The 18317-nt window shown below is 41.6% G+C and overlaps 2 protein-coding genes across 2 annotated transcripts; one reads left to right on the top strand and one right to left on the bottom strand.

Annotated features, from left to right (window-relative positions):
* The first annotated feature begins 2725 nt into the window (after positions 1-2725).
* LOC120060002 (transmembrane protein 179) lies at positions 2726-5503 on the top strand. Its single transcript, XM_039009076.1, has 4 exons — positions 2726-3027; positions 4658-4795; positions 5009-5087; positions 5321-5503. The coding sequence occupies exons 1-4, from the start codon at positions 2726-2728 to the stop codon at positions 5501-5503; spliced, it is 702 nt and encodes a 233-aa protein (XP_038865004.1).
* Positions 5504-7981: 2478 nt separating this feature from the next.
* On the bottom strand, positions 7982-18107 carry c15h14orf180 (chromosome 15 C14orf180 homolog). The gene is made up of 5 exons (XM_039008962.1): positions 17613-18107; positions 12068-12207; positions 10225-10394; positions 10010-10136; positions 7982-8942 (listed from the first exon to the last, which is right to left on the bottom strand). The coding sequence occupies exons 1-5, from the start codon at positions 17759-17761 to the stop codon at positions 8737-8739; spliced, it is 792 nt and encodes a 263-aa protein (XP_038864890.1). The 5' UTR covers positions 17762-18107; the 3' UTR covers positions 7982-8736.
* Positions 18108-18317: the final 210 nt, after the last annotated feature.

The following is an 18317-nucleotide window of genomic DNA, read 5'->3' as shown; positions in this document are numbered from 1 at the left end:
TCGGGTGCTGTAGGTGTCCAGGAGGGCAGGCAGTGTGCCACCGGTGATGCGTTGGGCAGACCAGTTGCAATACCAGGCGGTGATACAGCCCGACAGGATGCTCTCAATTGTGCATCTGTAAAAGTTTGTGAAGGTCTTAGGGTCCAAGCCAAATTTCTTCAGCCCCCTGAGGTTGAAGAGGCGCTGTTGCGCCTTCTTCACCACACTGTCTGTGCGGGTGGACCATTTCAGTTTGTCAGTGATGTGTACGCTGAGGAACTTGAAGCTTTTCACCTTCTCCACTACGGTCCCCTTCGATGTGGACAGGGGCGTGCTCTCTTTGCTGTTTCCTGAAATACACGATTAGCTCCCTCAACGTTTTGTTGACATTGAGGGAGAGGTTACTTTCCTGGAACCACTCCTCCAGGGCCCTCACCTCCTCCCTGTAGGCTGTCTCTTCATTGTTGGTAGTAAAGCCTGCTACTGTTCTGTCGTCTGCAAACTTGATTGAGTTGGAGGTGTGCGTGGCCATGCAGTCATGGGTGAACAGGGAGTACAGGAAGGAGCTGAACATGCACCCTTGTGGGCCCCCTGTGTTGAGAATCAGCGAAGTGGAGGTGTTGTTTCCTACCTTCACCACTTGGGGGCGGCCTGTCAGGATCTATTGGGGCGGTATGCAAATTGTGGTGGGTCTAGAGTGTCAGGTAAGGTAGAGGTGATATGATCCTTAATTAGCCACAATGTCAGAAGTGAGTGCTACGGGGCGATAGTCATTTAGTTACCTTTGCTTTCTGGGGTAAAGGAACAATGGTGGACATCTTGAAGCATGTGGGGACAGCAGACTGGGATTGGGAGAGATTGAATATGTGCATAGTAAACACTCCAGCCAGCTGGTCTGTGCATGCTCTGAGGATGCAGCTAGGGATGTCGTCTGGGCCGGAACGTGGCTGGCACTATCTTGTACTGCATGTTCCCTCAAAAATGAGACATCTGTGGCATTGTGTTGTGTGACAAAACTGCACATTTTAGAGTGGCCTTTTATTGTCCCCAGCACAAGGTGCACCTATGTAATGATTATGCTGTTTAATCAGCTTCTTGATATTCCACACCTGTCAGGTGGCAAAGGAGAAATGCTCACTAATAGGGATGTAAACAAATGTGTGTGCAAAATTTGAGAGACATAAGCTTTTTGTGGATCTTTTATTTCAGTTCATGGACATGGGACCACCACTTTACATATAACATTTATATTTGTATTCAGTGTAGATAAAATGTAGTGGAAATTCAGTACTGAGAGAGACTTGGTCTTGGTCATTTCTTCAAACAATTATCTTTATTTAATATTGATTAATTAATGCAATAATGAGACCGCCAACCCACCAGTCTTGACTGACTGACCTTTACAGACGATGCACCGTTTTTATATAGCTGATACCAAGATTGCTTAGTCAGTCACTTCTAACCTTCCCATAAGCCACCTTGGTTATCTACACAGGATGGTATTTTACTTAGTTTCCCAGATGCCATGAATATGAGACAATGAGGCATTGTTCTTAACTCTTCCAGGCTCTCTATCTCGAGTCACACACCACCACATCTTGTCTATAGAATGCCGGCTTTTAGGTTTTTATCACTAACACAAATCAATTGTCAGCTTCAAGCTATCTCTAGTAGAACCCATGTCCTCAACACCCAGACTAGCTGCAGGGTGCTAGAGTGGAGACCATAAAACACAGCATTAGCAGGACAGAAATATCTTACTGTTCGTTAAGTAAATAATTGTTACATAGCCAACAAATAAGGTGAATACATAATTTTTTCCCTCACAAGATACATACAGTATGTTATGTAGTGGATGGGGCTTGCAAGCTGTTTCCAAAACATTGGACCAACTTGAGCGATAGCAAAGCCAACCAAATACACATCTTAGCAAACAATCACTTTGTAAACTAATGTTAGCTTCAACTAACATTACAAGTACATAGACCTTCTCTATAAAACAAAGCTATATCCAGTCTATGATATTAGCCAGAAGGCTCTGATGATAGCTAGCTGCAGTCAAGTCTATGGAAGAGGCATCAGCTTTGTAGTGGTTATACTATGTTGAAACACTTGTCTTCAAATGTTCTTAAATTTTTCTCACAACTGCATTGCTGTAGCTTTTAAATTATAAGAATGTAATTTGTAATTTAACGAATTTGATACATATTTAAGAGATCTCCTCCATGTTGGCAATGCCTGACAACGCACTGGAAACCAGCTCCCAGGTAAAGAGAGCTTGGAATGTTCGGGCATGGAATGTGCATTGAGGGCAATGGTTGGTGTAACGGGGTAGACTGAGGTATGCAAAAAATGTTGGTGATTTTAATAAATAATCATGCAGTTAAAACATTCAACTGTAATAGTTATAGGCTACAGAGGACATGACAAATGCTTGGTGTCAGTTGAAAACAAGCAATTTTCTGACATTAAAATTGAAATGAATGTAATGTTTACAGGGTACATTTCAAATTATATTACATTGGATTTTGGTGACCCAATACTTAAAATATACTTAAAAAGGTCAGAGGGACTCAAATCGTACCAGTTTTATGGAATTACCCGATTAGTATAATATGAGATAAATTAGGCTCATTGAGACTCCTGCCTGCTCCAGCGTGAATGGTGCTGATGCTGCGCCCACGCTCAAGTGTCTACTGCGCAGTCGCCGATGCAACGGACGCAGTAAGATAAAATATATGGGAAAATGGCCCTCGATAATGTACTTTTCGCGCAATGCATCCTCTATTTTTTGGCGTTTGTGTTTGGCTTTATTTCCGTAGTGCCTCTCTCCGAAAACACGGAGGATTTTCATGGAAAATGCTTGCTTTTCACGCGTGGTATGTGGCAGAATGAGAACATCACAGTCTCAAAGCAGCGCTTCATCGTTGAGGAGTGGGGACCGGAGTCTTCCTGCAGTTTCATCACTTTTGTCGGGATAGCATCTCTCGTCCTCTCCGCAGTGCAGGCATGGAGACTGCTGTTCTTTCTTTGCAAAGGTCACGACGAGTGAGTGTCCTAATAATTTGTGGTTGTTCTGCATTACTTTGCATGTTTTCTTCGTGTGTATTTTATCTTAATTATTTTTAAAGAGAGATAAAGAGATGGGGTGTGTTTCAAGCAGCCCATCCACTCCCACGCCCGAATGATCAGTGATGCTGCTTGACTAAATACAGCAAAAACAAAACCCGCTAGCCATTCATTTAATATATTTTCGGAGTCTTTTCTACAGATCTAGGCCCCATAGAATTATAAAAAGGTTTTTGCTATGGCACAATTTGCCCATCACCCTGCGTAGCTCCATAATCAATATGTTTAATCAGCCCGAGGGAAGAAATGCCATTTTCTGCCTTTTCAACAGATTTGCAATCATATAAACTGCATTTATGGATTAGGCTACTCTATCTGAAAGAGATGTGTCTGCAATCTTTATAATAACATGTTTTACTACTGTGCAATGCAGACGATTTCATTGGTCTGACATTAGGTGTCAGAATGAAACAGTGACAGACCATCCACTTAAAAAAACATGAAGGCCTATCTAAAACTAAGAATTAATGAATTATTGTGATACAGCTACACCACCAATCTCTTTATATTGGTCATAGCATCCATTAAAAAAACGCAATATAGCCACAATAAAACTAAAGCCCACCACTCAATCATTTGACAAGATGGTTGGAATAAGAAAAGAAAAAAACACCACAATCTCCACTGACATCTTCAATTCAAATCCAATTCAACACTAAGGAAATGTGACAAGGATGGTATTAAAGAAATCACAATCTACACCTTCCTAATGAGTTGCACCCCCTTTTGCCCTCAGAACAGCCTCAATTCGTCAGGGCATGGACTCTACAAGGTGTCAAAAGCGTTGCACAGGGATGCTGGCCCATGTTGACTCCAATGCTTCCCACAGTTGTGTCAAGTTGGTTGGATGTCCTTTGGGTAGTGGGTAATTCTTGATACACACGGGAAATTGTTGAGCGTGAAAAACACAGCAGCATTGCAATTCTTGACACACTCAAACCGGTGCGCCTGGCACCTACTAACATACCCCGTTCAAAGGCACTTAAATCTTTTGTCTTGCCCATTCACCCTCTGAATGGCACACATACACAATCCATGTCTCAATTGTCTCAAGGCTCTTAAGGATCTGCCACTTTTTTTCAATTTTCACCTAAAATGACATGCGAAAATCTAACTGCCTGTAGCTCAGGCCATGAAGCAAGGATATGCATATTCTTGGTACCATTTGAAAGGAAACCCTTTGAAGTTTGTGGAAATGTGAATGGAATGTAGGAGAATATAAAACAATAGATCTGGTAGAAGATAATACAAAGAAAAAAACAACCTTTCTTTTGTATTTTTTTGTACCATCATCTTTGAAATGCAAGAGAAAGAACAGAATGTATTATTCCAGCCCAAGTGCAATTTGGATTTTGGCCACTAGATGGCAGCGGTGCATGTGCAAAGTTTTAGACTGGTCCAATGAACCATTGCATTCCTGTACAAAATTTGGTATCAAGACTGCCCAAATGTGCCTAATTTGTTTATTAATAACTTTTCATGTTCAAAATTGTCATGGTCAATCTAATGTTTTGTACACTCAGTGTATATTCTCTCTCTCTGAGTGTAGTTCCCTGTTCAATGCCTTCCTGAATCTGGTGATCAGCTCCCTGGTGGTGTTCACAGTGTTCCTCTCCAGCACCATTGTCAGTGTGGGTTTCAACTTGTGGTGTGACGCCATCACAGAGGGAGGGAGCATGTCCAGCAGGTGAGACTCAAAACACCCTGTCTATACCTCACACTGTCTTACATGTCTCCCAAGCTCTTCAATTGTCTGTGGCAAGATTTAGAAATACTATTGAGTTCCAATCGTATACCTATGATCATGTGACTAGCCGTGTCCCCTAATCTTAGTGACCAAAGTAACAGTATGAGCAGTTCTTCTCCTAAGATCACACCTTACTCTTTACTTGTATTTCAGCTGTGAGGACCTGCAGGACACTGATCTGGAGTTGGGCCTTGACAACTCCTCGTTCTATGACCAGTTTGCCATTGCTCAGGTAAGGGTCAGACGAATGTGTAGACTCATACACTGTGTTGATACTTGAGACTGTACCAGAGTCTTCTGTCCAAATTTGACCCAGCTCTGGTTGAACCCTGTGGCTATATTATATATGTTAAACCTGTCTACTGCCTGAAGTTTGGTCTGTGGGCAGCGTGGTTGACGTGACTGGGTATCACGGTTGAACCCTGTGGCTATATTATATATGTTAAACATGTCTCCTACCTGCAGTTTGGTCTGTGGGCAGCGTGGCTGACGTGGATGGGTATCACGGTCATGGCCTTCCTCAAGGTCTACCACAACTACCGCCAGGAGGACCTTCTGGACAGTCTGATCCACGAGAAGGAGCTGCTGCTGGGACGCTCGTCCCGCCGGGGTTCTGATGCCAATCAGATGAAGAGTGGCATGGTCTAACACCCAGAGGACACATGCACATCACTGAAACATATCCTCTTATCCTACCCTTACTGCCATCATAGATAGGCCAGCCCCTGACAACCTATATACCATCAACTGAAATTCCATTAACTGTGATTAGAGTGCATTGTTATGCCTTGCTTACATATACTCCTCCTCAGATATATGCTGTCTGATTTACCAGTTGAAAACGCTGCTGTTGACAGCAAAGCGTAGGGTAAAGAGTTTCCAGCTGTATTGTGGAGCTGATTCAATCCACTTGTCCACTTGCTATATTTATATTTGTTAATGAGTTACTGCTGACATGTCTTCCCCTTCAAGGCACTCACTGGAGCGTAAATTGGCTCAGAGAATCAAGGCCATTTAATGAGGATAGAAATGGAACATAGAGACTTCTTTTTTAAATGACTTCCTATTTAGCTGCACTTAGATGATGACTCAACACAGGGTGGTTAAAGGATGGTGAAAATTGATCTTTTTTATTTTATTTAAATTTTTACTGTGTGCATGTAACGTTAGACGGTGTGAGCAGGATGTAGTTGTTGATGTTGGGCAATATATTTTTTGTAACAATCCAATACATTCAGATTGTGCAGGCTTTCAGTAATGTGTGACTTCCTTGCCTACATGCAGCAACAGACTATGATGTGTGATTTTGCGGTGTATTATACAGTATCTACAATTACCAAACAGTATTTTGTAAAAATGAAAACTGTACTATGTAAGAGACATGTATGGTCAATGAACTTAAGTTGACTGGGACAGAACTCAGGAGGAAATGCCTGAGAGTCACATAGCTAGATAAATCAGTCTACCTGATCATCCTGATAATCATAAAAGTTCAGGCTGGTCATGAGGCACAGGGTCCGATATTCCTCAACCCTCACGCCCCCAAAAAACATTGACAGTGAGTGAACAAATTATAAGTAACATAGATGGGATAACTCATTATCCAAGGCCAGTTCTGTGCTGTTGTGTGTGAGGAAATGTAGTCCGCAGTGTGGAAAGAAGGATAATCACCTTATCACACACACACACCTGCTCCATGGTGCCCACACACGCACACACACCAAAAGCATCTACATACCTGTGAGATCTGCTCCATGGTGTTCCTGAGTGTCTCCATGTCCGTCCACACACACACACACACACACACACACACACACACACACACACACACACACACACACACACACACACACACACACACACACACACACACACACACACACACACACACACACACACACACACACACACACACACACACACACACACACACTACTCATCACCCTCACTACCCACCACCCTCACTACTAACCACCCTCACAGATTTTGGTATGCAATGACAGTTTTATTTCAAATAATTCAAATAAATAACGAAATATAGAAACTACAAAATCCTTCTAAAAGGCACTTCTTTCAAAGTGACCACAGGCATATTGTCAGCAGTGAAATGCAGCTACTAACCAAAATGTGCAGAAACAGGCCATGTTGACTTGCTGGGTATTTGTATTGCTAATGACAATAGTTCCGTTTGATGGTGCAAAGGGAACCTTCAGTCTCAGTAGCTCCTCCATTCAGACATTGGTTGCATCATATTGCTCAGATTTTTCCAACACCGACTCTTTCTTATAGTTGTGTTCCCTGAAACCTGTTATACTGTTTAAAGAATATGTATTAGTGGAAACAACGTCTTGTGTTTTATTGCTCGGATCAAGAGGTATATGATAAGCATCAAATTGTCCTTTAAAGCTCGACCTTTTTATAGAAGAGACTTTAATTTCTATATTTGAATGGTTCCAATTACTGAAGGTCCCACAGTGATGATTCAATTAGTGTCATAATGTTGCTGCATCTTACCACAGACCATTGGACCGTACAATTAATGTAGATTCCTTTCTTTACTTTGCATCATTAACATTTGCTCTAATTTAAGGTACTTTTCAATTCCCAAATAATCCTTAACTTTAAAAGCATTTGACATCAAGATTAAAATCTGAATATTGGCACAATCAAAAAATAGAAATGTAACAAAAGCCCTTACAAAATGTACTCTAAAGAAAATAAAAGTATTTGATATTTGAGTAGATGCAGATATGCAGTATGGAAGAATAAATACAATTTAGAGGATAGAGGATATTATTTGAGGCATTTTAGCATTTACCAAGAGGTACACTGTCAAAATCATAAGCACTCATTGAATTTGAGTACATTCCCAGGAAAGTGAGTATTCATATTATTGTGGTGAAGGTTTTATCATCATTGTCCAACTTGGAACCCAAAATTGATCTGACCTAAAAATAGTCTGACTACAGCAGGGTTTTCCAAACTCGGTCCTCGGGATCCCAAGGGGTGCACGTTTTGGTTGTTGCCCTAGCACTACACAGCTGATTCAAATAATCAACTAATCACCAAGCTCTGATTATTTGAATCAGCTGTGTAGTGCTAGGGCAAAAAACTAAACGTGCACCCCTTGGGGTCCCGAGGACCGAGGTAGGAAACACCGGACTGCAGTATTTATGCTGTAAAAGAAAGATGGCTTTGTCAATTTGCTAGTTTAACCTGGCACTGTGAAGTGAAGCAGTCCTGTGCCTGTGTCAGCAATCCTTTTCAGAAGGTGGTCACATTGTGCTTGACTCAATCCATAATCCTTATTTTAGACGGTAAGGGTGTTTTGTGCCAACTCTAAGCAGTTTTTCACACTTTATACATTCAATTATGTGCAATAACAAGGCGTAATATTGTGATAGTCCTTAGTATACGGTATATACACATTCATATCTGTAGTTAGCTTTTAAGTACACAAATGACATAGCATTGTAATTCAATAAATATAATTAATTTGGCATTCCATGAAACATTCACTCACAATAGATTGTGCCAAGAAAGGAACATGTAAATTATTGTAGCAATTAAGTGAGCATACCAGTGAGCATCGACATTGCTGATGTGCAAAATGTCTTATCAACAAAACGAACATGGTAGCATACCCACCACCTAGGTACATACAGTATACAGGCATGGAGGCTAAATATCTCTGGGATTACACATTTCTCCATATATGGGTGTGAGCATAGCATTAGGGGTGCACATCTCAACACCATAGATAGATAGTCAGTGTGTATGACTGAGGTGCTCGTGGACCAGGCTAGGTAGGGCACCTCAAGGGACATGTAATGAAGAGAGTGAATGCAGTCCTCCACGTCTCCCCCTCTGGTGGGACCCAGTCACTGCATGGTTAGCCAGATCCAGCAGCCCCACAGCAGCTGTTTTATGTGTATCAGGTAGACAGCCAGCGAGGCCTCCAGCTCCTCACAGACACGCTGTGGGCGCCGGCGGTCCGTGCAGAACATGGCCACGCCCAGCAGTGACATCAGCAGGAACAGGCAGGTGAACAGGGCCAGGTGGGGGCTGGGCGGTGACGTGTCATAGGCTGTGAACCAAAAGAGACCAACAACAAACTGTTGAATTATTTATGATTTGTAAAGGCTCATCCAGTCTGCATGTTCAGGAGTGAGGGGCATGTCGTTTTCCTGATGCCAAAATCACTTTTCTCCACCCCATTGTAGTTAAAGGCCTGATTTTCAGTCTCTTTATTAACAGTATAAAAAGTGCCATACACCAGATACTGGACTGGAATATGCAATATCAAAAGTGGGTACAATTGAGGGAGGAATACCCATGCATCACAGTACAATATTAAAATGTCTATGATTGCAAATTCTCATATTAAGCACCACTCAACAGTCTTCCTTACACAGATTTAGTATAACAATTCAGTAATGACCAGTCAATGAGGGTGACACTTGCTCCATGTTCTTAGTGTGCTATTATGTGGGACAACTGTCAGACAGACTTACCAACTAAACGGTCATAGTATGGAATGTCTGCGAAACCGATAGACAAGAAGCAAGTAAATAAAGAAAGAAAAGGCTACCTTATTTGCATGCATAATTAATCATGAAGTGTAAATAGCTTGCTCATGTTTGTTCTTTTTGTAAATTCAGCGTTACATTAAATACTACAGTATCCACAAGGGACAATGTTTTACAATCTAATCACAGGATTTTACTGTATCTTGTTCATTTTCTTTTACAGCTAAGCCATAACAACGCAGATCCCTGTGTAAGGTTCAGTAGTAGTGGCCCATAGAGAATTAGGAGAACAGTAGATTTAGCAGTATAACTCACCAATGTATTACTAAGCATTGTTTAATACGTTTTGATATAGTGAGTGTTTAATTCTCTTAAACCCAGTGGTATAGAGCTGAGTCAGTCCAATAACAAATGTGTTTCTTGTTTCTGCAGACCAAGGCCTTCCAGTGCAGTAGAGAGGAGTGAGAGTGACTGGGTAGAGGTGAGAATGCACCAGAGGGCAACGCCATCTCTCCTTGGCTCGTTACATGCACTGAAGGGGCTCAAACTTTGAACGTTTGGAAAGATCTAGTCCTCATGGCCTCCATATGTTTGGTATTTGATCTCTGATCCTGATGTCTCTCACCATGCACAGTGGTTTCAGGCTCCCTGAACCGGACCCGCCGCTCGCCTTTCCGTCTGTGGCTGGGCTCTGAGTCTGATCCTGAGCCAGACCTCTTCAGTATGGACATGGGGGTTTTACCGTTGATGACCTGAGGAGAGGGTGAGATATCATTAGAAGTGAGGACACAATGGACACCAGTTTTGAGGACATTTCAGTCATTGAAATAAAAGTGTCACCTTGGGTTTTGGTGTGTCCACCAGTGGGCGGGGGTCTTTCCTGTGCCGGACCTCGGAGCGTTTATCCCGGTGGGAATGGGAGTGGGAAAGACCGTTGTTGAGTGTGTCTCTGAAGGACTCGGCAGCAGCAAACCTCTTGGAAAGCGCTGACACACACTGGCCTAGGGAATCTAAGGGATTAACCATGAGTAAACATTAGTCTCTGACCACAGATGGAACCTGGATCCAAGGTACCAATAAACATGCAGACAACTACTGTGTAGATAGAGTTGAAGATGAAAGTTCAAAATACAAAAACAAACATTTCTGTGAAAAACATCAGGGTTGACTCCATCATGGCCATTTACTATATACACAGTTACAGTGCAGTGGTACTTACAACACACACATTTCCAGATCACAAAAGCACTGCACTGGCTTTGTACTATGAAAGATGTGGAATAGACTGCACAAGCAACATGTAGACCGTCCAACTATCAATACATGGGTTTATAGGAGGCGTGCAGCTCACACCCACAATGATAACTCTATGACAGCCATTTTAGGTCACAGAGGAATCACGCTTTGTGTACAAAATAAATCAAATAAAATCTAATCTTATTTGTCACATGCGCCGAATACAGTGAAACGCTTTACAAGCCCTTAACCAACAAAGAAGTTAAGAAAATAGGGTTAAGAAAATATTTACTAAATAAACTAAAGCTATTTTTTTTTAAAGAACACAATTAAATAACAATAATGAGGCTATATACAGGGGGTACCGGTACCGAGTCAATATGCGGGGGTACAGTTTAGTCGAGGCAATTTGTACATGTAGGTAGGGGTAAAGTGACTATGCATAGATAATAAACAGTGAGTAGCAGCAGTGTAAAAACAAGGGGGAAGGAGGGGGTCAATGCAAATAGTCCGGGTGGCCATTTGATTAATTGTTCAGCGGTCTTACGGCTTGGGGGTAGAAGCTGTTAAGGAGCCTTTTGGACCTAGACTTGGTGCTCTGGTACCGCTTGCAGAAGCACGTGAATGAAATGTGTACCCTGACAGGCTTCTATTGCAAGGACAAACTGTGTCCATGCTTCAGCTGTTCTCTTTACTTATTGACAATCATTTTACCAAGGATATGGCCAAGAAGGTCAACTGGCATGAATAGGAACCGTTCTCTTAGCACCCCAGGTCCTACACATAGCCTGCTCTACTGAGCACCCCTGTCTGTGAACACTGACTCAACAGCTGTTCTCAACATCTAGGGCACATTTTACCCCGTGCCTTCTTCAGCAGACCTCTCTACCCAAAAAACGGCAACTTTGGAAAACAGTAGAAAATCACTTCCTCTTCATGCGAGTGAAGTATGAGCACACCAATACAGTGGCCTCAAACTGTCAATTTCACAATAAGTATTTTCTGTTCAGCTCTATATAAAACCACTCTGAGTGGGTGTGTTTATTCATTTAACAATTCATTGAGCAGACATCATACAGTAGGAGGGCTAACTGGAATTATGTAAGCCACTTATAGTGCGATGTGTGCGCTGAAGCAAAGCAGTTAAGTTGTTCTTGGGCTTAACAGCTGTTTTCCGGTTTGTCATGCCACAAGAGAGTGCTTTATGTCAACCTAGTGACAAGGTCTACACCAAATCACCTCTCAGGGTCCAGTTTAACTACAAACTGTCAACTATAAACTCTCCGCTGCCTGTGCACGCCTGTCACACTGAGAAGAACATGCTGACACACTCAGCCATGATGGAACACTCACGACTATTGAGTTAATCTACTGTAAGTATTCATCCATGTTTATTTCAGCATGACACTGGCTTTTAAAGTGTTCTGTCTTTATTCAGGGGTTTTACCTGAGTATTCTGTTTTTCCAATTTCTGCGTAGACGGTGGCCAGCAGCTCCAGACTCTTGTCTGTGATGGGGTGGTCGTTGCCAAAGGCTCTCTGATGGATCTTAGTGGCTTTCCCACTGTACTCTAAAGCGAGATGAGGTCTAAAAGACGAAGGACAGGAACGCAGAGATAATTAACATTTTATGGATTATTTCTCCCACTGGGCACAGACGACATTTAAATGTCTAGTTGGATTTACATTTGGTTGAGATTTAAACTAACGTAAATTCAATGTGAAATCAACAAAAAATGTCACCATGTCATTGGATTTAGGTTAAAGGAGGGTGAAAGAAAGACAAAACTTTTTGCAAATGAAATCCGTTTTCCATGTTGATTCAACGTCATCAGATTGATGTTGTTGAAATGACGTGGAAAAGTCATTTTCCCCAGTGGGCTGTGTCAATAGAAAATCCAGACAAACAACCAACACCAATTAAAACAACCTCCAACCCATAGAAAGCAACCTCAAACGAACATACAAATAAAATATATTTTATTTTCCATTTTGCCATGGCTCCCACCGGTTGGATTACTGTGCACCCTTCCACAGCTATACTGCTCTGGCATGGAGCTAGGTGTTCATAGCATGGCAAGCAGATTCCGGCCCTTACGTGTGCCAATAGATGTAGAGCAAGTCCTGTGTAGTGTCACAGATGTCACGATCGCTGTTCCAAAACCACGCTTCCCTTCAATTAGTAATGGCCAGGTGTCTGTTTGCACTGTTTTAGAATGTAACTTGAGGACATCCGGTCGCCAAAGTACAGCGAAGCCCTTCAACGGCCGAAGGACTTCCTGCCACAGCCCTGAAAGATTCAGGAAGCACCATAACTTTCTGTCCAAGAGAGAAGACGGGGGCTGGCATTGACTTAGCACTGACTACTAAAGACAGTTATATGAGTCCATCACTTCCAGTTTTCTCTTGGTAGTCCTCATTACTCCATCAGTGTCCAAGGTTAACGTTCATCTCGTAGACCGTTCATAAACACCTACAAAAATGTCTATGACCCAGTAAAGATGAAGAGGCTGCCATCCTCCCAATTCCAAACTGCCACAAGCTCCAGTGCTCTAGTGCTGTAGTAGGATGTGAGTCTTCTAAAACCCTGTAAATAAAATATTGCACCCAAACAAGTCCATTGGATTGGGAGGCCTCTAATGGGTGGATGAATTTGGGGCATTCTGTACATTTCTTTAGGGTGAAAAGCATAGTATTAGAGACACACTAAACTAAACGAATGGTTCTAGAGACACGCTAAACTAAAAGTACTACAGACACACTAAACTAAAATTATATTGCTACAGACACACTAAACAAAAAGTATAGTACTAGAGACACGCTAAACTAAACGTATAGTACTTGAGACACCCTAAACATTATGTATAGTACTAGAGACACGCTAAACTAAACGTATAGTACTAGAGACACACTAAACTAAACGTATAGTACTTGAGACACCCTAAACATTATGTATAGTACTAGAGACACGCTAAACTAAACGTATAGTACTAGAGACACGCTAAACTAAACGTATAGTACTTGAGACACCCTAAACATTATGTATAGTACTAGAGACACGCTAAACTAAACGTATAGTACTAGAGACACGCTAAACTAAACAAATAGTACTAGAGACACACTAAACAAAAAGTATAGTACTAGAGACACGCTAAACTAAACGTATAGTACTTGAGACACCCTGAACATTATGTATAGTACTAGAGACATGCTAAACTAAACGTATAGTACTAGAGACACGCTAAACTAAACGTATAGTACTAGAGACACACTAAACAAAAAGTATAGTACTAGAGACACGCTAAACTAAACGTATAGTACTTGAGACACCCTAAACATTATGTATAGTACTAGAGACACGCTAAACTAAACGTATAGTACTAGAGACACGCTAAACTAAACGTATAGTACTAGAGACACACTAAACAAAAAGTATAGTACTAGAGACACGCTAAACTAAACGTATAGTACTTGAGACACCCTAAACATTATGTATAGTACTAGAGACACGCTAAACTAAACGTATAGTACTAGAGACACGCTAAACTAAACGTATAGTACTAGAGACACACTAAACAAAAAGTATAGTACTAGAGACACGCTAAACTAAACGTATAGTACTTGAGACACCCTAAACATTATGTATAGTACTAGAGACACGCTAAACTAAACGTATAGTACTAGAGACACGCTAAACTAAACATATAGTACTTGAGACACCCTAAACATTATGTATAGTACTAGAGACACGCTAAACTAAACGTATAGTACTAGAGACACGCTAAACTAAACGTATAGTACTAGAGACACCCTAAACATTATGCATAGTACTAGAGACACCCTAAACTAAACAAATGGTACTAGAGACACCCTAAACTAAATAAATGGTACTAGAGACACCCTAAACATTATGTATAGTACTAGAGACACCCTAAACTAAACATATGGTACTAGAGACACCCTAAACTAAAAGTATAGTACTAGAGACACCCTAAACTAAACGTATAGTACTAGAGACACGCTAAACTAAACATATAGTACTAGAGACACGCTAAACTAAACAAATAGTACTAGAGACACCCTAAACTAAAAGTATAGTACTAGAGACACCCTAAACTAAAAGTATAGTACTAGAGACACCCTAAACTAAAAGTATGGTACTAGAGACACCCTAAACTAAAAGTATAGTACTAGAGACACCCTAAACTAAAAGTATAGTACTAGAGACACCCTAAACTAAACAAATAGTACTAGAGACACGCTACACTAAACATATAGTACTAGAGACACACTAAACTAAACAAATAGTACTAGAGACACGCTACACTAAACATATAGTACTAGAGACACGCTACACTAAACATATAGTACTAGAGACACGCTAAACTAAACGTATAGTACTAGAGACACGCTAAACTAAACGTATAGTACTAGAGACACCCTAAACTAAACAAATAGTACTAGAGACACGCTACACTAAACATATAGTACTAGAGACACGCTACACTAAACGTATAGTACTAGAGACACCCTAAACTAAAAGTATACTACTAGAGACAGCCTAAACTAAAAGTATACTACTAGTGACACACTAAACTAAAATTATAGTACTAGAGACACACTAAGGTCATTGGTGTATTAGAGGCGAAGTCAGGTGCAGGAGAGCAGAGTATAACATGCTGACCAGACCGGACGTCGCGTGCGCGATCATCGCAAAATAAATTTAGAAATCCATGTTATTCAATTATTGCACCCACACTGCTCGCGAGCGTCTGCGATGACAAGGGCTAAAGTAGAAGTCATTCCTATTTCTGATGCAGATCGCGCTGAGTCCTGCCTCTCCCATCTCCTCATTGGTTTACAGAAGCAGGTACCCACATGCCATCTCCTCATTGGTTATACCCACGTGGGTGATTGAAAGACGAACTTTGTTGCCGGTTGTCGTGGTAATACAATGAAAGTTTAGATGCGATCACCATATAAGTTCAAAGATGAAAAAGCCTGGAAGGAGGAGAGATGACTAGAAACGAGTCGGTTGGCCGTTTTATGTGTGGATTAATTGTCGGAGTAGAGGTCCTTGTGCATTTCAGGTAAAATAACAACTCAATGTTTATATCCCAGGACAAATTAGCTAGCAACAGCAAGCTAGCTAAATAGGACAAATTAACATTAGCTAGCAAGTGCAAGCTAACTAGCTAAATTGCCATACATGTTTAATGCTTTTCGACCTGTCTCCAAATGAATGTCATTGGTTCATAGTTTGTTTTGATATTTTAACCTGCGTGTCATGATCGCGTTTGGTGTGGGGGGACAAAATAAATGTATGCACGATAGCGCACACACGCAGCCAGTTTGGGGTCCGTGTAATGAACAGGGGCACTTTTAAAGTTCCAAAAACGAGAGCACTACATAAATCAAACGCGCTCAAAAAACGGAACATAAAAGTGAAGCGCATAAACTAACACCACATAACATGAAACAATTTCACACAAAGCATGATGGGAAACAGAGGGTTAAACACAAGTAGATTGATTGGGGAAATGAAACCCAGGTGTGTATGGAAACAAGACAAGACAAATGGATATATGAAAAATGGAGCGGTGATGGCTAGAAAGCCGGTGACGTTGATCGCCGAATGCCGCCCGAACAAGGAGAGGAGCCGACTTCGGAGGAAGTCGTGACAACTAAACTAAAAGTAGAGTACAAGAGATACCTTAAACTAAAAGTATTGTAGAAGAATGAGACATCAAACAGCAGAAACCAAGAAAGCGGATGTTTCCGGTTTTCAAGGATACAGTATTTTCAACCTAACTTCAGTTTCCCCTGCAAAATGGATTTGGGTACTCCAGTCAGCCATATTTGTAGCCTGCTAGGTTAGGTTACCAAAAATGTGAACACATTCGGGGCCGTCTGATTGGTCCAGAAATCGATGGGTTAGGCCAGAGCCAGAACGCACGTGGGTAAAGCGATGGTTTGAAAATTAGTCATTGGCTTTGATACTGTGATTGGTTAGAGACGATTCAATCGCTGATTACTTTGTTTTGAACAACACCCCTCGTGCACCTCATCACCAAAAACGACTTCAATGACGGCAGTCTCAGACTAGTATGTAGTGATCGACGGAGCAGCAGAAGACTTTAGCTTGAGTAGTCAGGATACCTGTTACCCCCTTCCACCCTCTCAAGCCAATCAGGCTAAATTCTCTAATCTTCCAAACATTGACAGGAGGGGCAAATAAATGTGTATGTTCCTGTCTTTGTGGCCTACCAGAATACCCCAGCATCAAGGACATCAGATCAATGTGTTCTGGTAACACTTGAAACTCCCATTAGGGATGTTGTCCCTTTGCTCCATATCCACAGGTAAATTCACCTCGGTGGTTTTTGCATGAGGGCCACAGATGCAAACACTTCTTCCTGCACTGGTTTATTGGGCGAGGTACATTTTCATCCTGATGACATATTTTCAAAGCACTATGAACATATAAACCCATCTTTCACTAACAATCTGGGGGAGGGGCAATATGGAACTGAGTATCACTTTAAGATGTGAGACAGCATACAGTTGAAATACAATGCCTCAATGAAATAGCCTCATGTCTGAATGACAGTATCACTGTTTTTCATTTTGTAAAGATATTATACACTCATACATCCTTTCAAAAGTAATTTACTGGGGAACAGAGCTAGCCAAAATATCAAAATACAGCATCTATTAAATATAACTACAGCCTTTTGGAGCCTTTAACAGCAAACAAAAACACCTACAGTATCAGTATATATTATGCTGTCTATATCAGGCATAATATTAATATCTACTTTCTCATCCCATCCTTACTTCAAACCCAGTAATTACCAACACCAGTTCAGAAAAGCCAGCAGAACAGAAACAGCAAAGATGTCTCATTTAATGAGAGGAAGACCAACAATACTAAACAGCACTGCCCTTACTGCAAGAGAGGACATTAGCGTTATTCTTGTTAACTCTACGTACCTTTTACTCATGATGCAAAGCTGGGCCAGCCGCTCAAAATGCTGTGCCTGGGAGGCCTGATCCGATAGCTCCTCTGGGGATGCCCATCCTGTCCCAGACGAGCCCAGCAAAGCCTCCTCCTGGGGGCCTGTTACACACACACAGGGCATGTAATCAGCCGCCCGCTAACGTCTGTCTCGATCCATCTTGCTCATGCTCTATCCTTCTCTCGCTCTTTATATCCCTTTAACTCCCTCTGTCTCTCTACATAGCAAGTAAACAGAATCCAAAATGCTGGCGATGTGGTCTCTGGCAGGGCTGGCAGTGTGGAGATGAGAGTGGAGTCTGAACAGCAGGGTACAGTGGAGCCAACAGGATAGTGAGCAAGAGACGTCAGATAGAGAGCAGAGGGAAAAGGGAAGGGAGAGGATACTGTGAGTGCAAACAGCGCACTCACCACACCCACAAGAGCAGTGGCACAGCTACCTGTTCACACAGACACAAACACCTGAGCTGACCCTGGTGGGAGTGGAGATTAGCCTCCATAAAAGCTTTTCCAGCCTAACGTTGGAGAGAGGTAAACTGAAAAGTAAAGTGGTTCAGAAATGGCAATAAGGGGACAGAAACTTTTAACAGGATGAGGGAAAAGAATAGAAAGCATAGAAAATAGGATAGGTCCAATATCTGTCAGATAATCAAAATGAGATGGAAATGGGCCGAGGTTTA

The sequence above is a fragment of the Salvelinus namaycush genome, chromosome 15, assembly GCF_016432855.1.
Source record: "Salvelinus namaycush isolate Seneca chromosome 15, SaNama_1.0, whole genome shotgun sequence".
NCBI classification, from domain to species: domain Eukaryota; kingdom Metazoa; phylum Chordata; class Actinopteri; order Salmoniformes; family Salmonidae; genus Salvelinus; species Salvelinus namaycush.
This window is presented reverse-complemented; position numbering and strand designations above follow the sequence as displayed.